Raw genomic sequence first — 15,115 nt, forward strand, 5'->3', positions numbered from 1 at the left:
AGTAAAACCTCAGTATAAAAGCCACAGACATGAATAACTAACTTTTAGAAAGTTAGCATCTATGTTGCTTGCAATTGCTCTGGCTAGCAATGTCTTCCCTGTTCCTGGGGGTCTATAGAGAAGAACACCCTGGAACAATTCAATAAAATAAGAAAGAAAACTTCTTAGCATGATAACATTACTAGGGTAAGCATGATAAAATTATTGAACATGTCACTAATAGTATGAAGTCAGCAATACTGTAAGGAATATAGAACATGCCTGGGGTGGATTGATGCCCACTGTAAGGAAGAGCTCAGGGTTCATTAGAGGTAGCTCCAGCCTTGAAAATGAAAGTTTAGAGTTAAAGTTCACTGTATTTCAAATAGTGTAACATTTTAAACTGGTTGTCATTGGGTAGTGATGTATTCAAAGTTCTCTTATTTTCCATGAGCAGAAGTATAAAAAGAAAAAAATAACTAAAGGGAGGGAGGGGGGGGGGGGAGAGGAAATACCTTGTAGGTACAATTATGCGCAGACAAATCAATTGTACTATTGTTGAAACCCTTAATCTTGACACTAGTTAATCCTGACCTTAATTCCAGCATCTCCAATAAAGGGCTTATCAAAGTCATGGAGCAACCTTATGTTTTGCCTTTCTATCCAAAGCTTGCAACAGCAAGGTTGCCAGTATTTTCCAGTTGTGACATTGCACGACACACTGTCACCAGAGCTTCAATGGCAACATCCCCACAGCAACTCTCAGACATACTGTGGGAATCATCAACAACAATAACAACTTGATAATCACGTTTGTTAGGCCGGGTCCATCTTAGCCATATTTTATCTTTCTGGTACTCACTTGCTATGTAGGGTATCACCTAATAAATAAATATAACAGCACAAGAAAAATCAACAAACTACACAAAAATCTCATAACACAAAATCTCAGTCTGTAACAACACAAAGATAAAACCATACTCTGGTACACATCGTACAAACATCGACTTCCAGTTCCTTTTGAAACATAAGCAACATACCAAAACACAAGTGAAGCTCAAGTACTTATCCTCGACAACTAATGGAAACAAAACTAGAAAAATAAGATTTGTCCAAATTCGAATGAACTTCCACAGCACAAAAGAACTTTCTTCGAAAACCGAAAATTGCATCAGTCATGGCATCAACTATTTCTGAGTATGTCACCAAGTAAAAACAAACCAGATCTATCAAATCAAATAGAGGATGTCACCAAGTAAAAGCATAAGGTAATTAACTAATAGAAGGAGTGTCCAAAAAAACATTGCTTACTTAATTTTCTTAATGAATACTAAAGACCATCAGTGACCTCTTTACCTCAAGATTGTCTGCCCTTGACGTTCTTTGTAACATTAAAACCAAATTGAGGCTACATTAGCAGCAGGAACATTGACAATTTCAACCGGCTACTCCGACTGTCCTCTCCCCTGTGAAAAAATAACATTAGACTAAACACTAAACATCTAGAACCATGTTCTCATGCAACATACGGGTTTATATCAGCTGCAAGATTCACATTTCAGTAGATTGACTTGATATTACTTTGATTTTAGAAGCACCAGATGAATCTTTTTTGGGAAGCAACAGATAAGAAAATTGGATGTGAATTTTTAGACTCACCTGTTGGATCCACTTCACGAGAGATTTTAATTGCATCAGATGTAACAAGATCTTGATTAGCAGGTGAAATTGCTAAAATTATACTGTTGGGCTGCATAAAATGTTGAACAGATAAGATGATTAAACATAGTAACAACTTCAGGGGAAAAAAGAGAATTATAAAAAATAAAAAATAAAAACAAAGAAGAAGAAGAAGAAAGCAGATCAAAATTTCAATGGACTGAGAAACAAATTCTGTTAAGAGGAAAGAGACAGATGTTCAATAGAGATGGCAAGGAGTCTTAACAACCTTCTTAATCTTCATCATCATTAAAAAGTGATTAAATATAACAGGATTCTAAGGACAATAGCAACAGAAAATACAAACTAGAAAAAAGGAAGGCAGATCAAACAAATAAATGAATAATAAACAAAGAAGGAGGGTGCACAACTACAATACCTAGGTTCCCAACCCAGTACTTCTGCCATTCCAACAAATGATAAAAAAAAATGGAGGTCCGACCTTTGAGGCTCAACTAGCAAGCTCTCGATGACCAATATGAAGGGCATCAAATTTTCCCAGTGCAACTATTCCTCCTAGGTACAATACCAAAATAAAAGAAATAATAAGTGCATGGCTTAAGATAAATATGCTTAACTAAGCAGATGGTTATACCAATTATAAATTTTCAGTACAGAAAGCACATATGCAAAGCCTATACATCTATAAAGAAAACTTAGTGAAAGAATGTTAGGAGTGCAGTGATACAACTTGCTAAGTGACCGAAAAAACTTGGCAATATCAGAATGGTGCAAATGAATCGAAAGGAGAAATTTAGAAGTTCTCTCAATTTCACAAGACTCGAGAGTGTTCTATGTCAATGTTGTGTTTTAAATGATTACTCGCAAGCGCACGAATCGATTGTAGTATAGTTAGTGCAAGCACGAGGTCGTTCCAACAAGGATTGAAACTTGAATTGATTCTAACTCAAATAACCAATTGAACACAAAAATAAACAAACATTGGGGAAGATTGTGATGATTGAAATTATAACTAAACAACTAAGAATAGAAACAAAAGAATTGAGAGAAGGGTTTTTTTAGAAGGTTAACAAAATATGAGAGTTGAATGCTAAGACTTTGAATCGAATAGTCATACTAGGGGCTTCATCTCAGCCCTAGCTTAGAAGTTTAGCAAAAAGAAACAATAAAAATAACTAAGAAAAACATAGTAAAGGAGGAATAAAGATGGAGGTGACTCCTCTCGCTCTTGTTGCGTCTCAATCTGCTCTCCAGGCCGCCTCTTCTGTCTAGACGTCCTCTTTTTCTGCCTTGTATGTCTCTTTTTAATTCCTACTTGACTTGGGCTTCTTAAGTCTTCTAGTCCAACTTGGAATAGATTTCTTATTTCTAAAGAAACACAAGGTTATTATAGTCAACGCAAGAAATTACTTCAATTATGTCAGATACGTTCAGTCTTGTTCCATTCGAGTGCTAAGATCAACGGACTTGGGCCTCACAAGTCAGATTCCGAAAAGATATGCAAAATCCGTCAGAATCTGCCTTCCCGAACTAGGTTCACTTAAATCATCATAACTTCCTCCAGAAGAATGCGAATCCACTTCCGTAAAATTCCTCAGAAAGCTAACATCTGTATCTTCCCAATGGTATATGGCTCGCCTGCTAATTCCTTGTGAGAAGGTACAGTTTAATCCTCAAAGTTGACGCACAGCAGAGACAATTCTGGACGCTTAGGATAGCAAGCATCCTTTCAATCCGGCGTTTGACTTTAAGCTCCAAATCATTCTTTTCTCCAATTTAACCTACAAAACACAAAGACAAAGTAAATGACTCAAAGATGACAAGTTCTAAACCTAGAATCCTACATTTAAGGGTATAAAAATGTATGAAATTATGAACTTATCAGTCAATAAAAAGGATTTGCATTGCAATTACTTGGGTATGAGAAAGCTTGTTGTATTACACTGATTTTGTATTAGTTTCTACTGCTCAGCAGTTGGTTAATTGATTTTAAATTTGAGCTTAGTAGAGTACTTTGAAAGTGGTGTCTCTAAGTTATCTAGTCATAAAGCTACTAAAAGAAGTGTGATAGAGTACTTGATGAATCAGCTAGGAGTAATTTCACCGGCTGCAACGCACAAAAGGGTTCTTACAGATAGACTAGTCCTGTACTTGCACGACTTAGCAACAAGTTTCTTTATATAATGTGACGAACATGCTGGTGAACAAATGAAACAGGGAAACAGGTGGAAAGAAAGAAACCTGCCACTGAGGACAATACGTCGGAGGGAAGCTCGCATTTGTCTTCTCGTTGGCTTTGCAAAAGAAAAGGAATCAGAGGTTTGACCACATACAAAATATTTACATACATTGCATGTGTGTGTATCTGAAGGATTAAAAATCAAAACCAAACCATGATAAGCGCAACTGAATCAATGGATTAACGCTGATCCCTACATTGTATCTCTCCATTGAATCAATAAGACTAGAAAGATGATAACCCATTCTGGGTTACTTGCTGCCCCACAAGTCTTAACAAATACTAGTCTTAATTACCTCTAAACAAGTTGTCAATTTCATTATTTGATAGACTATATATATCGAAGAAAGATCAGAATAAATAATAGCAAAGGTTGAATGGGAACAGAAATAGTGGAAAGGGATGGAGGAGTAATTAAGTACCTGAAACAGTGGGAGAGTGTAGGAATGTCAGGAGGAGACTTGGAATGAATGATAGAGCGAAAGGACGAGATTCTACGAGCAGACAAGGATTTGAGAGAGCGTCGTACTCGTAGCCCAGCGATTCGAGTACCCAATCCAAAGCCAAAGACGAACCCAAAACCAAGTTGGGGTTGGTGGCGGCGGCGGAGGTCGCGGTCTCGCAGCCGTAGGTGATTTGAGACACGAGAGCCACCACCAGTAAACATTATTTGCAATTCGCTCACTCCCTCAAAACTCAATCCACTCACTCCTAAGTCACAACTCACAACAAAACCTTTTCAACATTCGTCCCCCTCAAATTGGACAGCGGGGAGGGCGTGAGGGTGGCGGAATTGGACAGCGGAGATGATGGGTGGGGAGAATCGGTGGTGGGGAGTGGGGGAGAAGTGAGGGAGCGGAAGAGAGAGGGGAGATGAGAGAAGAAAAGATTGGCTTCTAAGAGATAGACATGAATACAGAGGACTGATTTCACAGGCCAGTCTCACGCTCCTTTTCAGTCCTCTGATTTCACTAATGGTGTTATTCCAATTGATTTCACGGTTCCGGGGACTGGATCTGAATAAAATTTCCGAAGAGAATTTAATTGAGAGAGATTCTAGGGATTTTGGGTTTCGGGAAAGCAAACGAGAGGTGGAGAGAGAAAATGGGGATTTTATGTGGCTGAAAGAGTGAGCCGAGATGGGAAGGAGTAAATGTGTAGTAATTAATGCCAAAAACGACTTCGGAAAAAGAAAAAGAAAAAGTGAAACTCACCTTCTTCACACAACACAATTGTGCTGTCTGAGTATCACCCCCATTGACTAGTCAGCTAGGGTCTGAGCATTTTGAGAGGGAAAGGACTAGAACTTTTTGGAGGGAATTCCAAATATTCTCTTAGGGTTAGATTTGAAATATCCCCATATTTTACAACAACATATAAGTGTTGTCTGTATCTAACCATATTTTCAAAATGAAACGATCTTTGAGATAGGAAATCATCATCTTTTACAACTACACAAATGTGTCGTCTGAATGCTCACCATTTTTTCAAATTGAACGAGTATGGTTTTAGTCTATATTCAGACAACACAAAAAAAAAATTCTGTCGTCTGAAAAACTCAGACGACATAAAACAAAACTTATGTCATCTGAAGTGTGTCGTCTGAAGCACATTTTGGCATAGTGTCCCTTCATATTTCAAGAGTTACCTACGATCAAATCACCAAGATAAAGACTTACATATTGCCCCAAAATTATGTGATACAGGTTCTTTTAGAGATAATGCTCGTACCTTAGAGTGATTTTGTGCTTCAAGAAGATTTATAAGCTTATCTTTGTCCTCCTTTAGTATAGCATTTTTGTACCTGCAAGAAAACATGAACATCAACTGTAACCGAGGATCGATAAAGACAACAATGAATAACTCTTAAAAAGATAGCACTACCATTAAAATTAGAGGAAAAAAATTGCTGCTCATCAATCATACGGAAGAAATTCATAAAAACTTATGACTCACCTTTGTGCAAATGTGTTAATACAAGGATGTACGAGCTCCAGAATAAAAGACAGATTACAAACTCAACATAATCAAGAACAGAGAATACGCATAACACAACAACATTGGTCACGCAGTGAAAACCTCAATCGAGATCAAAAACACTGCAGGGCTCTAACTCTTGAGAACCCAATGATTCACTAATCAATTCATATTACACATTTAACTCTGGGATTGCAATGACTGCTGCAATCCTTACTGGACAGACTCACTTAGTTGTTTTACAATCTGTTTTCAACATGGAACAAAACAGAGCAACAAAGAGACTGACTCTTTTACAATTAAAGGATTGAAACTCAACACGATTCTCAATACACCAAAGAAACATAGTAGCCATGTATATATATAGGAGGAAGAAGGAATTCCATTCTGTCAAAGTTGCTCGAAGCTTGGTTGGAGTAGGGCCTTGTGTTTCAGCAAGATAACCAACTAAAATGGGAAACCCAGCTGCAATTGTCTCCCACTTTGATCTTTGACAGCAAGGTTTCCATGAAGATGAACAAGGCCACCTGTCTTCGACAGCAAGATATCCATACTTGCAATTAAACAAACTATCATGCTTTCTGTCATGTGAAGACCACATGAAAGTGAAGACCACTGAGACTTGCAGGTTCACTGAGACTTGAAAGTGAAACTGAAGAAGACCACATGATTCCACAACTCGTTCTCCATGAAGAAGAAAATAGAAAAATATGAAACCAGATGCAGTTGCTTTTGCTTTTGTTTTTCGACCGAAAGTTTGGGCATGTGAAGGAGATGAAGGTGCATGATAATATTCTTCAGTTCCCACTTCCATCTTAGACAGCAAAGACTTCATGATTGCATCGAGTGGACAGCAAGGAGAGATTGAAAGCTGATTTGTGGTTTCCTCCATTCTTCCATGACAGCAAGGTTCTTGTGAGAAGAGAGATTAGCTTCCATGTTCATTTCTCTTTTTGACCGTGAGAATGTGAGGAAGAGAGCACCTGACAAAATATTGAGGTTTTCTTTCCAAGCATGCTTTAGACAAAAGAAACCATATTTTAAAGATAGCATGCAAAGAAACCATATTTTAAAGATAGCATGCTTGCCATGCTTGGTCAGTTGGTCTTGTCGTCAACTTCACATCAACCCATATATAAACAATTAATCATATTTTACCATTATGATTAAATAATATTTTGGACATCACATGGATACTGGATACTGGATATAGTTTTGTGGTTTTAGGAATGCCAACAATATTAGACTAACAATCTCCCCCTTTGGCATTCCTAAACAAAACTACTATATTCTAAGCAAACTCCCCCTCAACAAGTACTTGAGGATCCTTAGTTCCTGAAACATTTATCACACACTTGAGAAACAAATACTATGATCAAGACACGAAACTGCAATTCAATAAGCCATGTAGTAGCAATTTAACCGATTAGTTCAAACCATAAAGAAAGAAGCCCAACAATATCTTCTCCCCCTTTTTGTCTAGGGATGCCAAAGGTCTATGTAGCGGAAGCTATGTAGAAGAAGGATTACCTGTAAGAGTTTCTCAAGAGACACCAACCCAAGAAGAATCAATCAGAGGAAGATAGTCCAAGTATCAATACTCCTTCTAAATGGGATCATGTTATGAAGGATGCAAGAATGAAATGCAAACACACAATGAGTGGGTTTGTATCCAAGAGTTAAGAACATATTCAATTTGCATAGCTTTTCAGACAAGAGTACGACCACAAAACCATAAACATGAATGCAACAAGATAAGGTCACATGAGTAAATCATTTTTGACAATCACAAGGTAAGCTAGAAGATGATCGAGTATTCTATACCTTTGTTGTGTAAGTGAACATAACTCAAAGTGGAGTGTGTAACATCATTAGAATCCTTGAAATCAGAACACACCCACGAAGAGAATAAATGAACAACATAGATATTCCTCCTTATATCTCCGTGTGAGTATAATTTTTATTTTCTTTAACACGCACAACATTTTTTTTTTTTTTTAATAAGTAAACTAAGACTCATGTATCGAGTTTAATGCCAGTAGCTTCCAAGCCAGATGACTTTAGGGTACTAGATGTAACAAGGACATCCCAAAGGACACATCAACTCGAGTAAATAGTTTTACATACCACCGGGGTGGCCAAACCATTCCCTTTTCTTCCCAATCCTCATATCGTTCGTCACGACCAAGGCCTGTTTACTTTGGGAATAGCCTGGCCATGCTCCACAAATATTGTACCTTTTTAACGAGGAGCAAAAATGACATTTTTAACAACTTCGTATGTGTGGACTAAGAACAAGTCAACCAAGAATATTACTTACCACCACAAGGAGTATGTGTGCATGTGATCATACGAAGTGATAGAGAGTATGTTGATCATGCTCGAGATTACACAGTGATGCAAGAACAAATTCAAAGCATGTTAATCATCTCATTACACTCATATTTAAGGAAGGGAGTAGAAACCTTGTCAATCTAAGTTCAAGTGAATCTGTCAGACACTTTGCGATACAAACCACACATGCAATCCTAATTCTCCAGAAAATGAAAAAATGCAGAAATAAAAGAGCAATGCACTTATACTACTATGAAATCATACAATAAGAATGCATGCAGATTGGATCAAGTGAAGTGAGAGTATCAATACTTAGAGCACCCACCAATGGCGCTTCTATGTGATTCAAATTGAGTTGTGTCTAAAGGTTTAGTAACCGAATCAGCCAATTTGTGTTCACTAGGAACAAAAGCAAGCTCAAGCATATTATCAAGATTATCCATATGAGCAGAAAAACAATTATTAGAACCTTTTTTAATCCAAATTTGATTCTGCTTCAAATTCTGCTCTTTGGGGATTGCAATACGTTTGGCAATCCTATTAATCAACTTCATATGCTCTTTTAGCTCAGCATGCAGCGATGCTGTTGGGCTAATTTTAGATGCTTTCCTCTTATTTTGAGTGACCCTGCGAAGCATGTTACATCTAGGACGTATGTGTCCCAATTTTCCATAATAATGACAAGTGGGAATGAACCTTTCAGAGTTGTGAATATACATGTGTTTGTCAGAACTTACCTGAGAAACTCTTTGATGGACTTTGATGTCTACATTAGGTTCTGATCTTTTGAGCAGCTTAGGATCAAAATTATTATCATCTAGAGCTTGTGACTTACCCGAAGAATTAGCACACTCCAAACCTTTTACAAAGGTCAATGGCTTGCATGATCCACCTTTGTATCCAAGTCCTTCTTTGTTGCCATGAGCTTTACTAAAGCCAATCATTTTAGAAACCTTTTCGGATCCTATAGAGAATTTGTTGAAGCTTTCCTTGACTTTAAGTAGCTCATCCTGCAATTTCTCATTTTCAAAAGTTAGTGAAACATTTAGAGTAGACTGAGCTTTGACTTCAACCTGCAAGATTTTAATTTTGTTAATAAGATCATCATGCTCCTTGTCCCAATCTTGACTCTTGACCTCATTCTGCAAAACTTTAATCTTATCAACAAGGTTAGAACGTTCTTTTTCCCATTCTCTTAAAGAATTTTCAAATTTTTGCTGAAGTTTTTCTTTTTCCACTCTTAAAAATGTAACTTCTTCTTCAAGTTTGCAATTTTTTCGAAGAACAATTTTTGAAGCATTATACAATTGCTTACACTTTTCATTAGTTTCCTCATCAAGATCATCATCTTCTAAATCAGAATTATCAGAAAAATCAGTATTAAGAGAAGATGTAAGAGCAAGATTTACCTCTTCAGAATCTGATTGAGATCCTTCTTCACTATCACTCCATGTGGATTTTAAAGCTTTGTCGCCACATGAATTATATCTCCTGTTACCACAGTTAGCAGCAATATGTCCAAATCCACCACATTCATAGCATTTAGGTTTGTCAGGAAAATTTTTCTTTTGAGCAAATTTGTCAAATTTTGAATTATTTCCAGCAGAGTTTTTATATTTCAGATAATTTTTGAACTCTTTTGTTAATAAAGCAAAATCCACAGATTTATCATCATCTTTATTTTTAACGGAAGAAAAGCAACATCTTTTACCTTTTTATCCGGTTTGAGTCTCATCTCAAAAGTTTTGAGATTTCCCACCAGTTCGTCAAGAGTGTAGGTATCCAGATCCTGAGTCTCCTCAATGGCAATCTGTTTGGCTTGAAATTTTGATGAAAGAGACCTAAGGATTTTCTTGACAATACGATGCTCTTCAAAAGGATCACCAAGACTATGACATTGATTTGTCACATTCAGAAGACGAGCATGAAAGTCATCTATTGATTCATCTTCCCCCATTTGCATGTTCTCAAACTCCAAGACAAGTCTCTGAAGTTTTTGGCCTCTAACCTTTTTGTTGCCTTCATAAGTGACCGCAAGAAGATCCCATGCCTGTTTAGCCATGTCACAGTGGCTGATTCTCATCCTCTCCTTCTTGCATAAGGCTGTGAATAAGGAATTCCGTGCCTTGAAATCGCAATTTTTGTCACGAACCTCCTCTTCTGTCCATTCCTTTCTAGGCTTAGAAATTCTTGCAGAACTCACTTCCTCTTTTTTGGAGTCTTCTGCCTTGGTTGGATGTTCCCAACCAATCTCCACAATATTCCACATATTTTCATCTTGAGAGTAGAGAAATGCCCTCATCATAATCTTCCATTGAGAATAATCTTCTCCATCAAACAATGGTGGGCAGTTTATGGAGCTGGAGGCTCTGTCACGTTGTCGTTCCATCCTTGATCACAGATCAACTAAAACACTTTTTAGAACCTGCTCTGATGCCAATTGTTAATACAAGGATGTACGAGCTCCAGAATAAAAGACAGATTACAAACTCAACATAATCAAGAACAGAGAATACACATAACACAACAACATTGGTCACGCAGTGAAAACCTCAATCGAGATCAAAAACACTGCAGGGCTCTAACTCTTGAGAACCCAATGATTCACTAATCAATTCATATTACACATTTAACTCTGGGATTGCAATGACTGCTGCAATCCTTACTGGACAGACTCACTTAGTTGTTTTACAATCTGTTTTCAACATGGAACAAAACAGAGCAACAAAGAGACTGACTCTTTTACAATCAAAGGATTGAAACTCAACACGATTCTCAATACACCAAAGAAACATAGTAGCCATGTATATATATAGGAGGAAGAAGGAATTCCATTCTGTCAAAGTTGCTCGAAGCTTGGTTGGAGTAGGGCCTTGTGTTTCAGCAAGATAACCAACTAAAATGGGAAACCCAGCTGCAATTGTCTCCCACTTTGATCTTTGACAGCAAGGTTTCCATGAAGATGAACAAGGCCACCTGTCTTCGACAGCAAGATATCCATACTTGCAATTAAACAAACTATCATGCTTTCTGTCATGTGAAGACCACATGAAAGTGAAGACCACTGAGACTTGCAGGTTCACTGAGACTTGAAAGTGAAACTGAAGAAAACCACATGATTCCACAACTCGTTCTCCATGAAGAAGAAAATAGAAAAATATGAAACCAGATGCAGTTGCTTTTGCTTTTGTTTTTCGACCGAAAGTTTGGGCATGTGAAGGAGATGAAGGTGCATGATAATATTCTTCAGTTCCCACTTCCATCTTAGACAGCAAAGACTTCATGATTGCATCGAGTGGACAGCAAGGAGAGATTGAAAGCTGATTTGTGGTTTCCTCCATTCTTCCATGACAGCAAGGTTCTTGTGAGAAGAGAGATTAGCTTCCATGTTCATTTCTCTTTTTGACCGTGAGAATGTGAGGAAGAGAGCACCTGACAAAATATTGAGGTTTTCTTTCCAAGCATGCTTTAGACAAAAGAAACCATATTTTAAAGATAGCATGCAAAGAAACCATATTTTAAAGATAGCATGCTTGCCATGCTTGGTCAGTTGGTCTTGTCGTCAACTTCACATCAACCCATATATAAACAATTAATCATATTTTACCATTATGATTAAATAATATTTTGGACATCCATGGATACTGGATATAGTTTTGTGGTTTTAGGAATGCCAACAATATTAGACTAACAAAATGCAAGAAGTGATTAATGACATATCACATGCATTATCCTTGGTTCCTCCAAAAATCCCATAAAGTGTGCAACAAGAACCTCAATTACGCGATACTGCAAAGCAAACTTTTCCTCCAAAAGAAGCTTTATAAAGTAACTACAACACAAAACCATTATTGTCAAGAAACCTTATTTCTTCTTCTATCGAAAAAGATAATTGTTTTGGTCCACCTGCCTTACAAATAAAAAAAATTATCCAAATCTCTATTTCCAAATATTATATGCACAAGTTCACGTATTTTGATTCTTGACAATACTATATCTTATATATTAACTTTAGGTCCTTGAAACTAATTATGCTAAATGCCAGAGTTCCTTTGATGAAAAATAGAGTTGAATTTCTCCTTGTAGTGCCAATAAATTCCATCTGTGCTAGCATCATTAATGCAGCACTGCAATTAGATTAGAAGAATGTATCAGGGATCTCTCATATTCAATATGAGGATATTAAATATATATATGTAACCTCCATAAGCATCAGTGAATAACGAAACTAGCTTCCTAAATACCACGACGACGACGACGACGACAACAACAACAACACTATAACCACATACAACCCTGAATACAACATAAAGATCAAGAATCATTTATTTGCAATCGTTACACAGTTACACTTGTATCAAGCACATTGCGGAGAAGAAAAACACCTCAAATGGCGAGTTTTGCTACTGACTATTCACATTTCAAAACAAATTAACTCTCAATCTTCAGAGGTCTAGTTGGTATTCAATAACAATTTGAGAGCAGAATCTAACATACCCTACATGATTTACAGGAATGCGGACCTTCGTTATGATACTCCCAACAGCAACAACTTCTCTTAAAGTGCATGTCCTTGACTGTCAATTAATGAAAGAGGATGGGCAACGTGGATTAGAGTGGCGTAAAGCATGTTCAAACAAGACATCAATCCAATATACATACAGCACTCGCGCGCGCACACGCACACATATACATATTACATTTCAAAAAACTCGGGTTCAAGTAATACCATTGGAACAGCAAAAGAAAAGTTATCATAAAGCTAGTGCAGAATATTGGAAAATCATTTGCACACCATATACACTACAATGCAAGCTTCTCTTAAAGTGCATTTCGTTGACTGTTGATGTGATGCCCCGGAAATTTGTATTTATTTTCTGAGAATTTTTCGGAATTTAATTTAGTGATTATCGGACGGTTTCGAGGCTCGTGGATGGAGCGGAAGTGTTTCGGACGAATATTTATTCGAAAAGTGTGGATTTAGCGGGGTTTCAAGATTGACTTTTTATACGTTGAGATTCTCAGAAAACTTCCTTCACGAAAGTCGTAGAGCGCGTCGATACGAATTCGTGGACATGTGGAACGTGGAAATCAGAGTTTGTATGAGAAAGTTATGGCCGTCGGAAAAAGTTTCCATTTTGATATATATGGGATTTTTCCGGAAATTATTTCAGAATTTCCAACTTTCCATTTTCGGAAATAATTTCTCTCTCCTCTCTCCCAAGCCGCAGTCGGGGACCGATTTTCGTTCGCCGGTTTCTTCGTCGTCCGGCCACCTTTAGAAGTCTGTGGAATGATTGAAGAGAGATTCGAGCTGTGGAGGGAGCTACATCGACTGGAAGAGGCCACGGTGGAGCTGCAAATCGCCTTCGTCGGAACTGGAGATTCCGGCCACCTTTGCCGGTGATTCTTGAGACTGATACAAAGCAAAATGCAAACACTTATTCTTTCGAATGTCTTGCCTCACCCGTGGGAGTAAGACAAACTTGTAGAAATGTTCAGCAGCTTGTGGACTTAGATTAGAAGCAAGAATTCGTGTAGCTCCATACATAGCGTGTAGTGACCAGTTCTCAGGCTCAGTCAACTTGAGGGCATACTCCTATTGTTGCATTGAAGGGATAAATTTGAATGATTTGGTGATCTTGCCAGCCGTGTAGGTTTTCATAAACTGTGCAAAACTGTTTAAGCACATCACCGTCAATAAATTTGGCAACACTTGGGAGAAGTGAACAAGTCAATTCAAAAACGAGTAAAACACAATAAGGAATCTATAAACGGCAGTTAAAGAAGGGAAAAATACATTTTGATCTTCAGTTGGAAAAAGAGAGGCAAAATTAAAAGAGAATTCCACCAACCCAAAATTAGTCGAATCTGATTGCTTACCCCTTGAATATATCTATGTAATGGGTATCCAGTTAAAGCAAAGGCCTTGCATCTAAAATCGATCAAATCAGAAGCATATGTCAACAAGTTCATTTAAGAAACAGGCTAGGTCATATAAATCCTATAATAATATGTAGGCATGTAGGTCATATAAACCTGCTGAAGTGACATTGCAATCTTTCTTCTTAATTGTCTCAAGAATGAAGTCTGGCAGAGTAGGTTGTGAATCAGCATCCTCCCCCTTTGATAAGAATCGGTCCAGTAATTTCTCATTCTCTTCCTCTTACTCCTGAAACTCACACAAACATGTATTTTAATTTTTGTTTTTTCTGTACGTACTCTGAAGTACAAAACGATAATGCTTACATTTATCATCCCCTCCATCACTTTATTTGCTTCATCCTCTTTATGCATCTCAAGGAACGCACCAAAGTCATTGTTATCTTCATATGTTTCTTCCTCCTTGTGAGGCTCTTCGGTAGAGATGTTTGTGTTTTCCTCTCGTCTATCTCCTTCTACTGAATCTGAGCTTCCTTTAGGATTTTCGAGCTCATGCCTGATGATATAATCAGATTCTCTTCCTTATGCATGCGTGATTATACGCATTTTTATACGTGTAATTATATCTAAAATACTATAATTAAGCTAATCCTCAAGTTAATTAATATATAGTTAATATATTTTTATTTATTTTGTAGGAAATAAACGGAGTTACAAAAATCGTGAGAAATTGGTGTGAAATCAGAGCAAATGATTAAGAAATGAAGAAAAGATTGATTTCATTAATTAATCATTGGATAATGATTAATTAATCATTGAAGTTTAGCATAAGTGCAATCATCACGTGAGAGGTGCATCAATTAAACATTATGTTTAATTGAATTAGCCAATTAAATGATGACACATGGCCATCCACACCTTATTCTTGCACGCCGGACCATTTCTTTCCTTTTCTTTGACACCAATCAATTGCTGACACGTGCGCATCACCTCTGCCTCTTCCAACTGAGGACGGCCACAATT

At 37.3% G+C, this 15,115-nt stretch overlaps 1 protein-coding gene and 1 pseudogene across 7 annotated transcripts; both read right to left on the minus strand.

Annotated features, from left to right (window-relative positions):
* LOC133715869 (FAD synthetase 2, chloroplastic-like) lies at positions 1-5,014 on the minus strand. 7 transcript variants are annotated; one of them, XR_009849251.1, is made up of 6 exons: positions 4,321-5,014; positions 3,901-3,953; positions 2,078-2,214; positions 1,639-1,729; positions 495-860; positions 1-322 (listed from the first exon to the last, which is right to left on the minus strand). XR_009849251.1 is itself a non-coding variant. In XM_062142556.1 (3 exons), the coding sequence occupies exons 1-3, from the start codon at positions 4,563-4,565 to the stop codon at positions 2,150-2,152; spliced, it is 363 nt and encodes a 120-aa protein (XP_061998540.1). In that variant the 5' UTR covers positions 4,566-5,014; the 3' UTR covers positions 2,041-2,149. The 7 variants fall into 7 exon arrangements, 1 of the variants encoding a protein (XP_061998540.1); XR_009849249.1 differs by having other exon boundaries at positions 1-353; XR_009849252.1 differs by having other exon boundaries at positions 1-860; positions 2,141-2,214.
* An 8,521-nt stretch (positions 5,015-13,535) lies between these two features.
* On the minus strand, positions 13,536-14,529 carry LOC133716434 (bystin-like; annotated as a pseudogene).
* Between the last annotated feature and the right edge of the window lie 586 nt (positions 14,530-15,115).

The sequence above is a fragment of the Rosa rugosa genome, chromosome 6, assembly GCF_958449725.1.
Source record: "Rosa rugosa chromosome 6, drRosRugo1.1, whole genome shotgun sequence".
Taxonomy (NCBI): Eukaryota; Viridiplantae; Streptophyta; class Magnoliopsida; order Rosales; family Rosaceae; genus Rosa; species Rosa rugosa.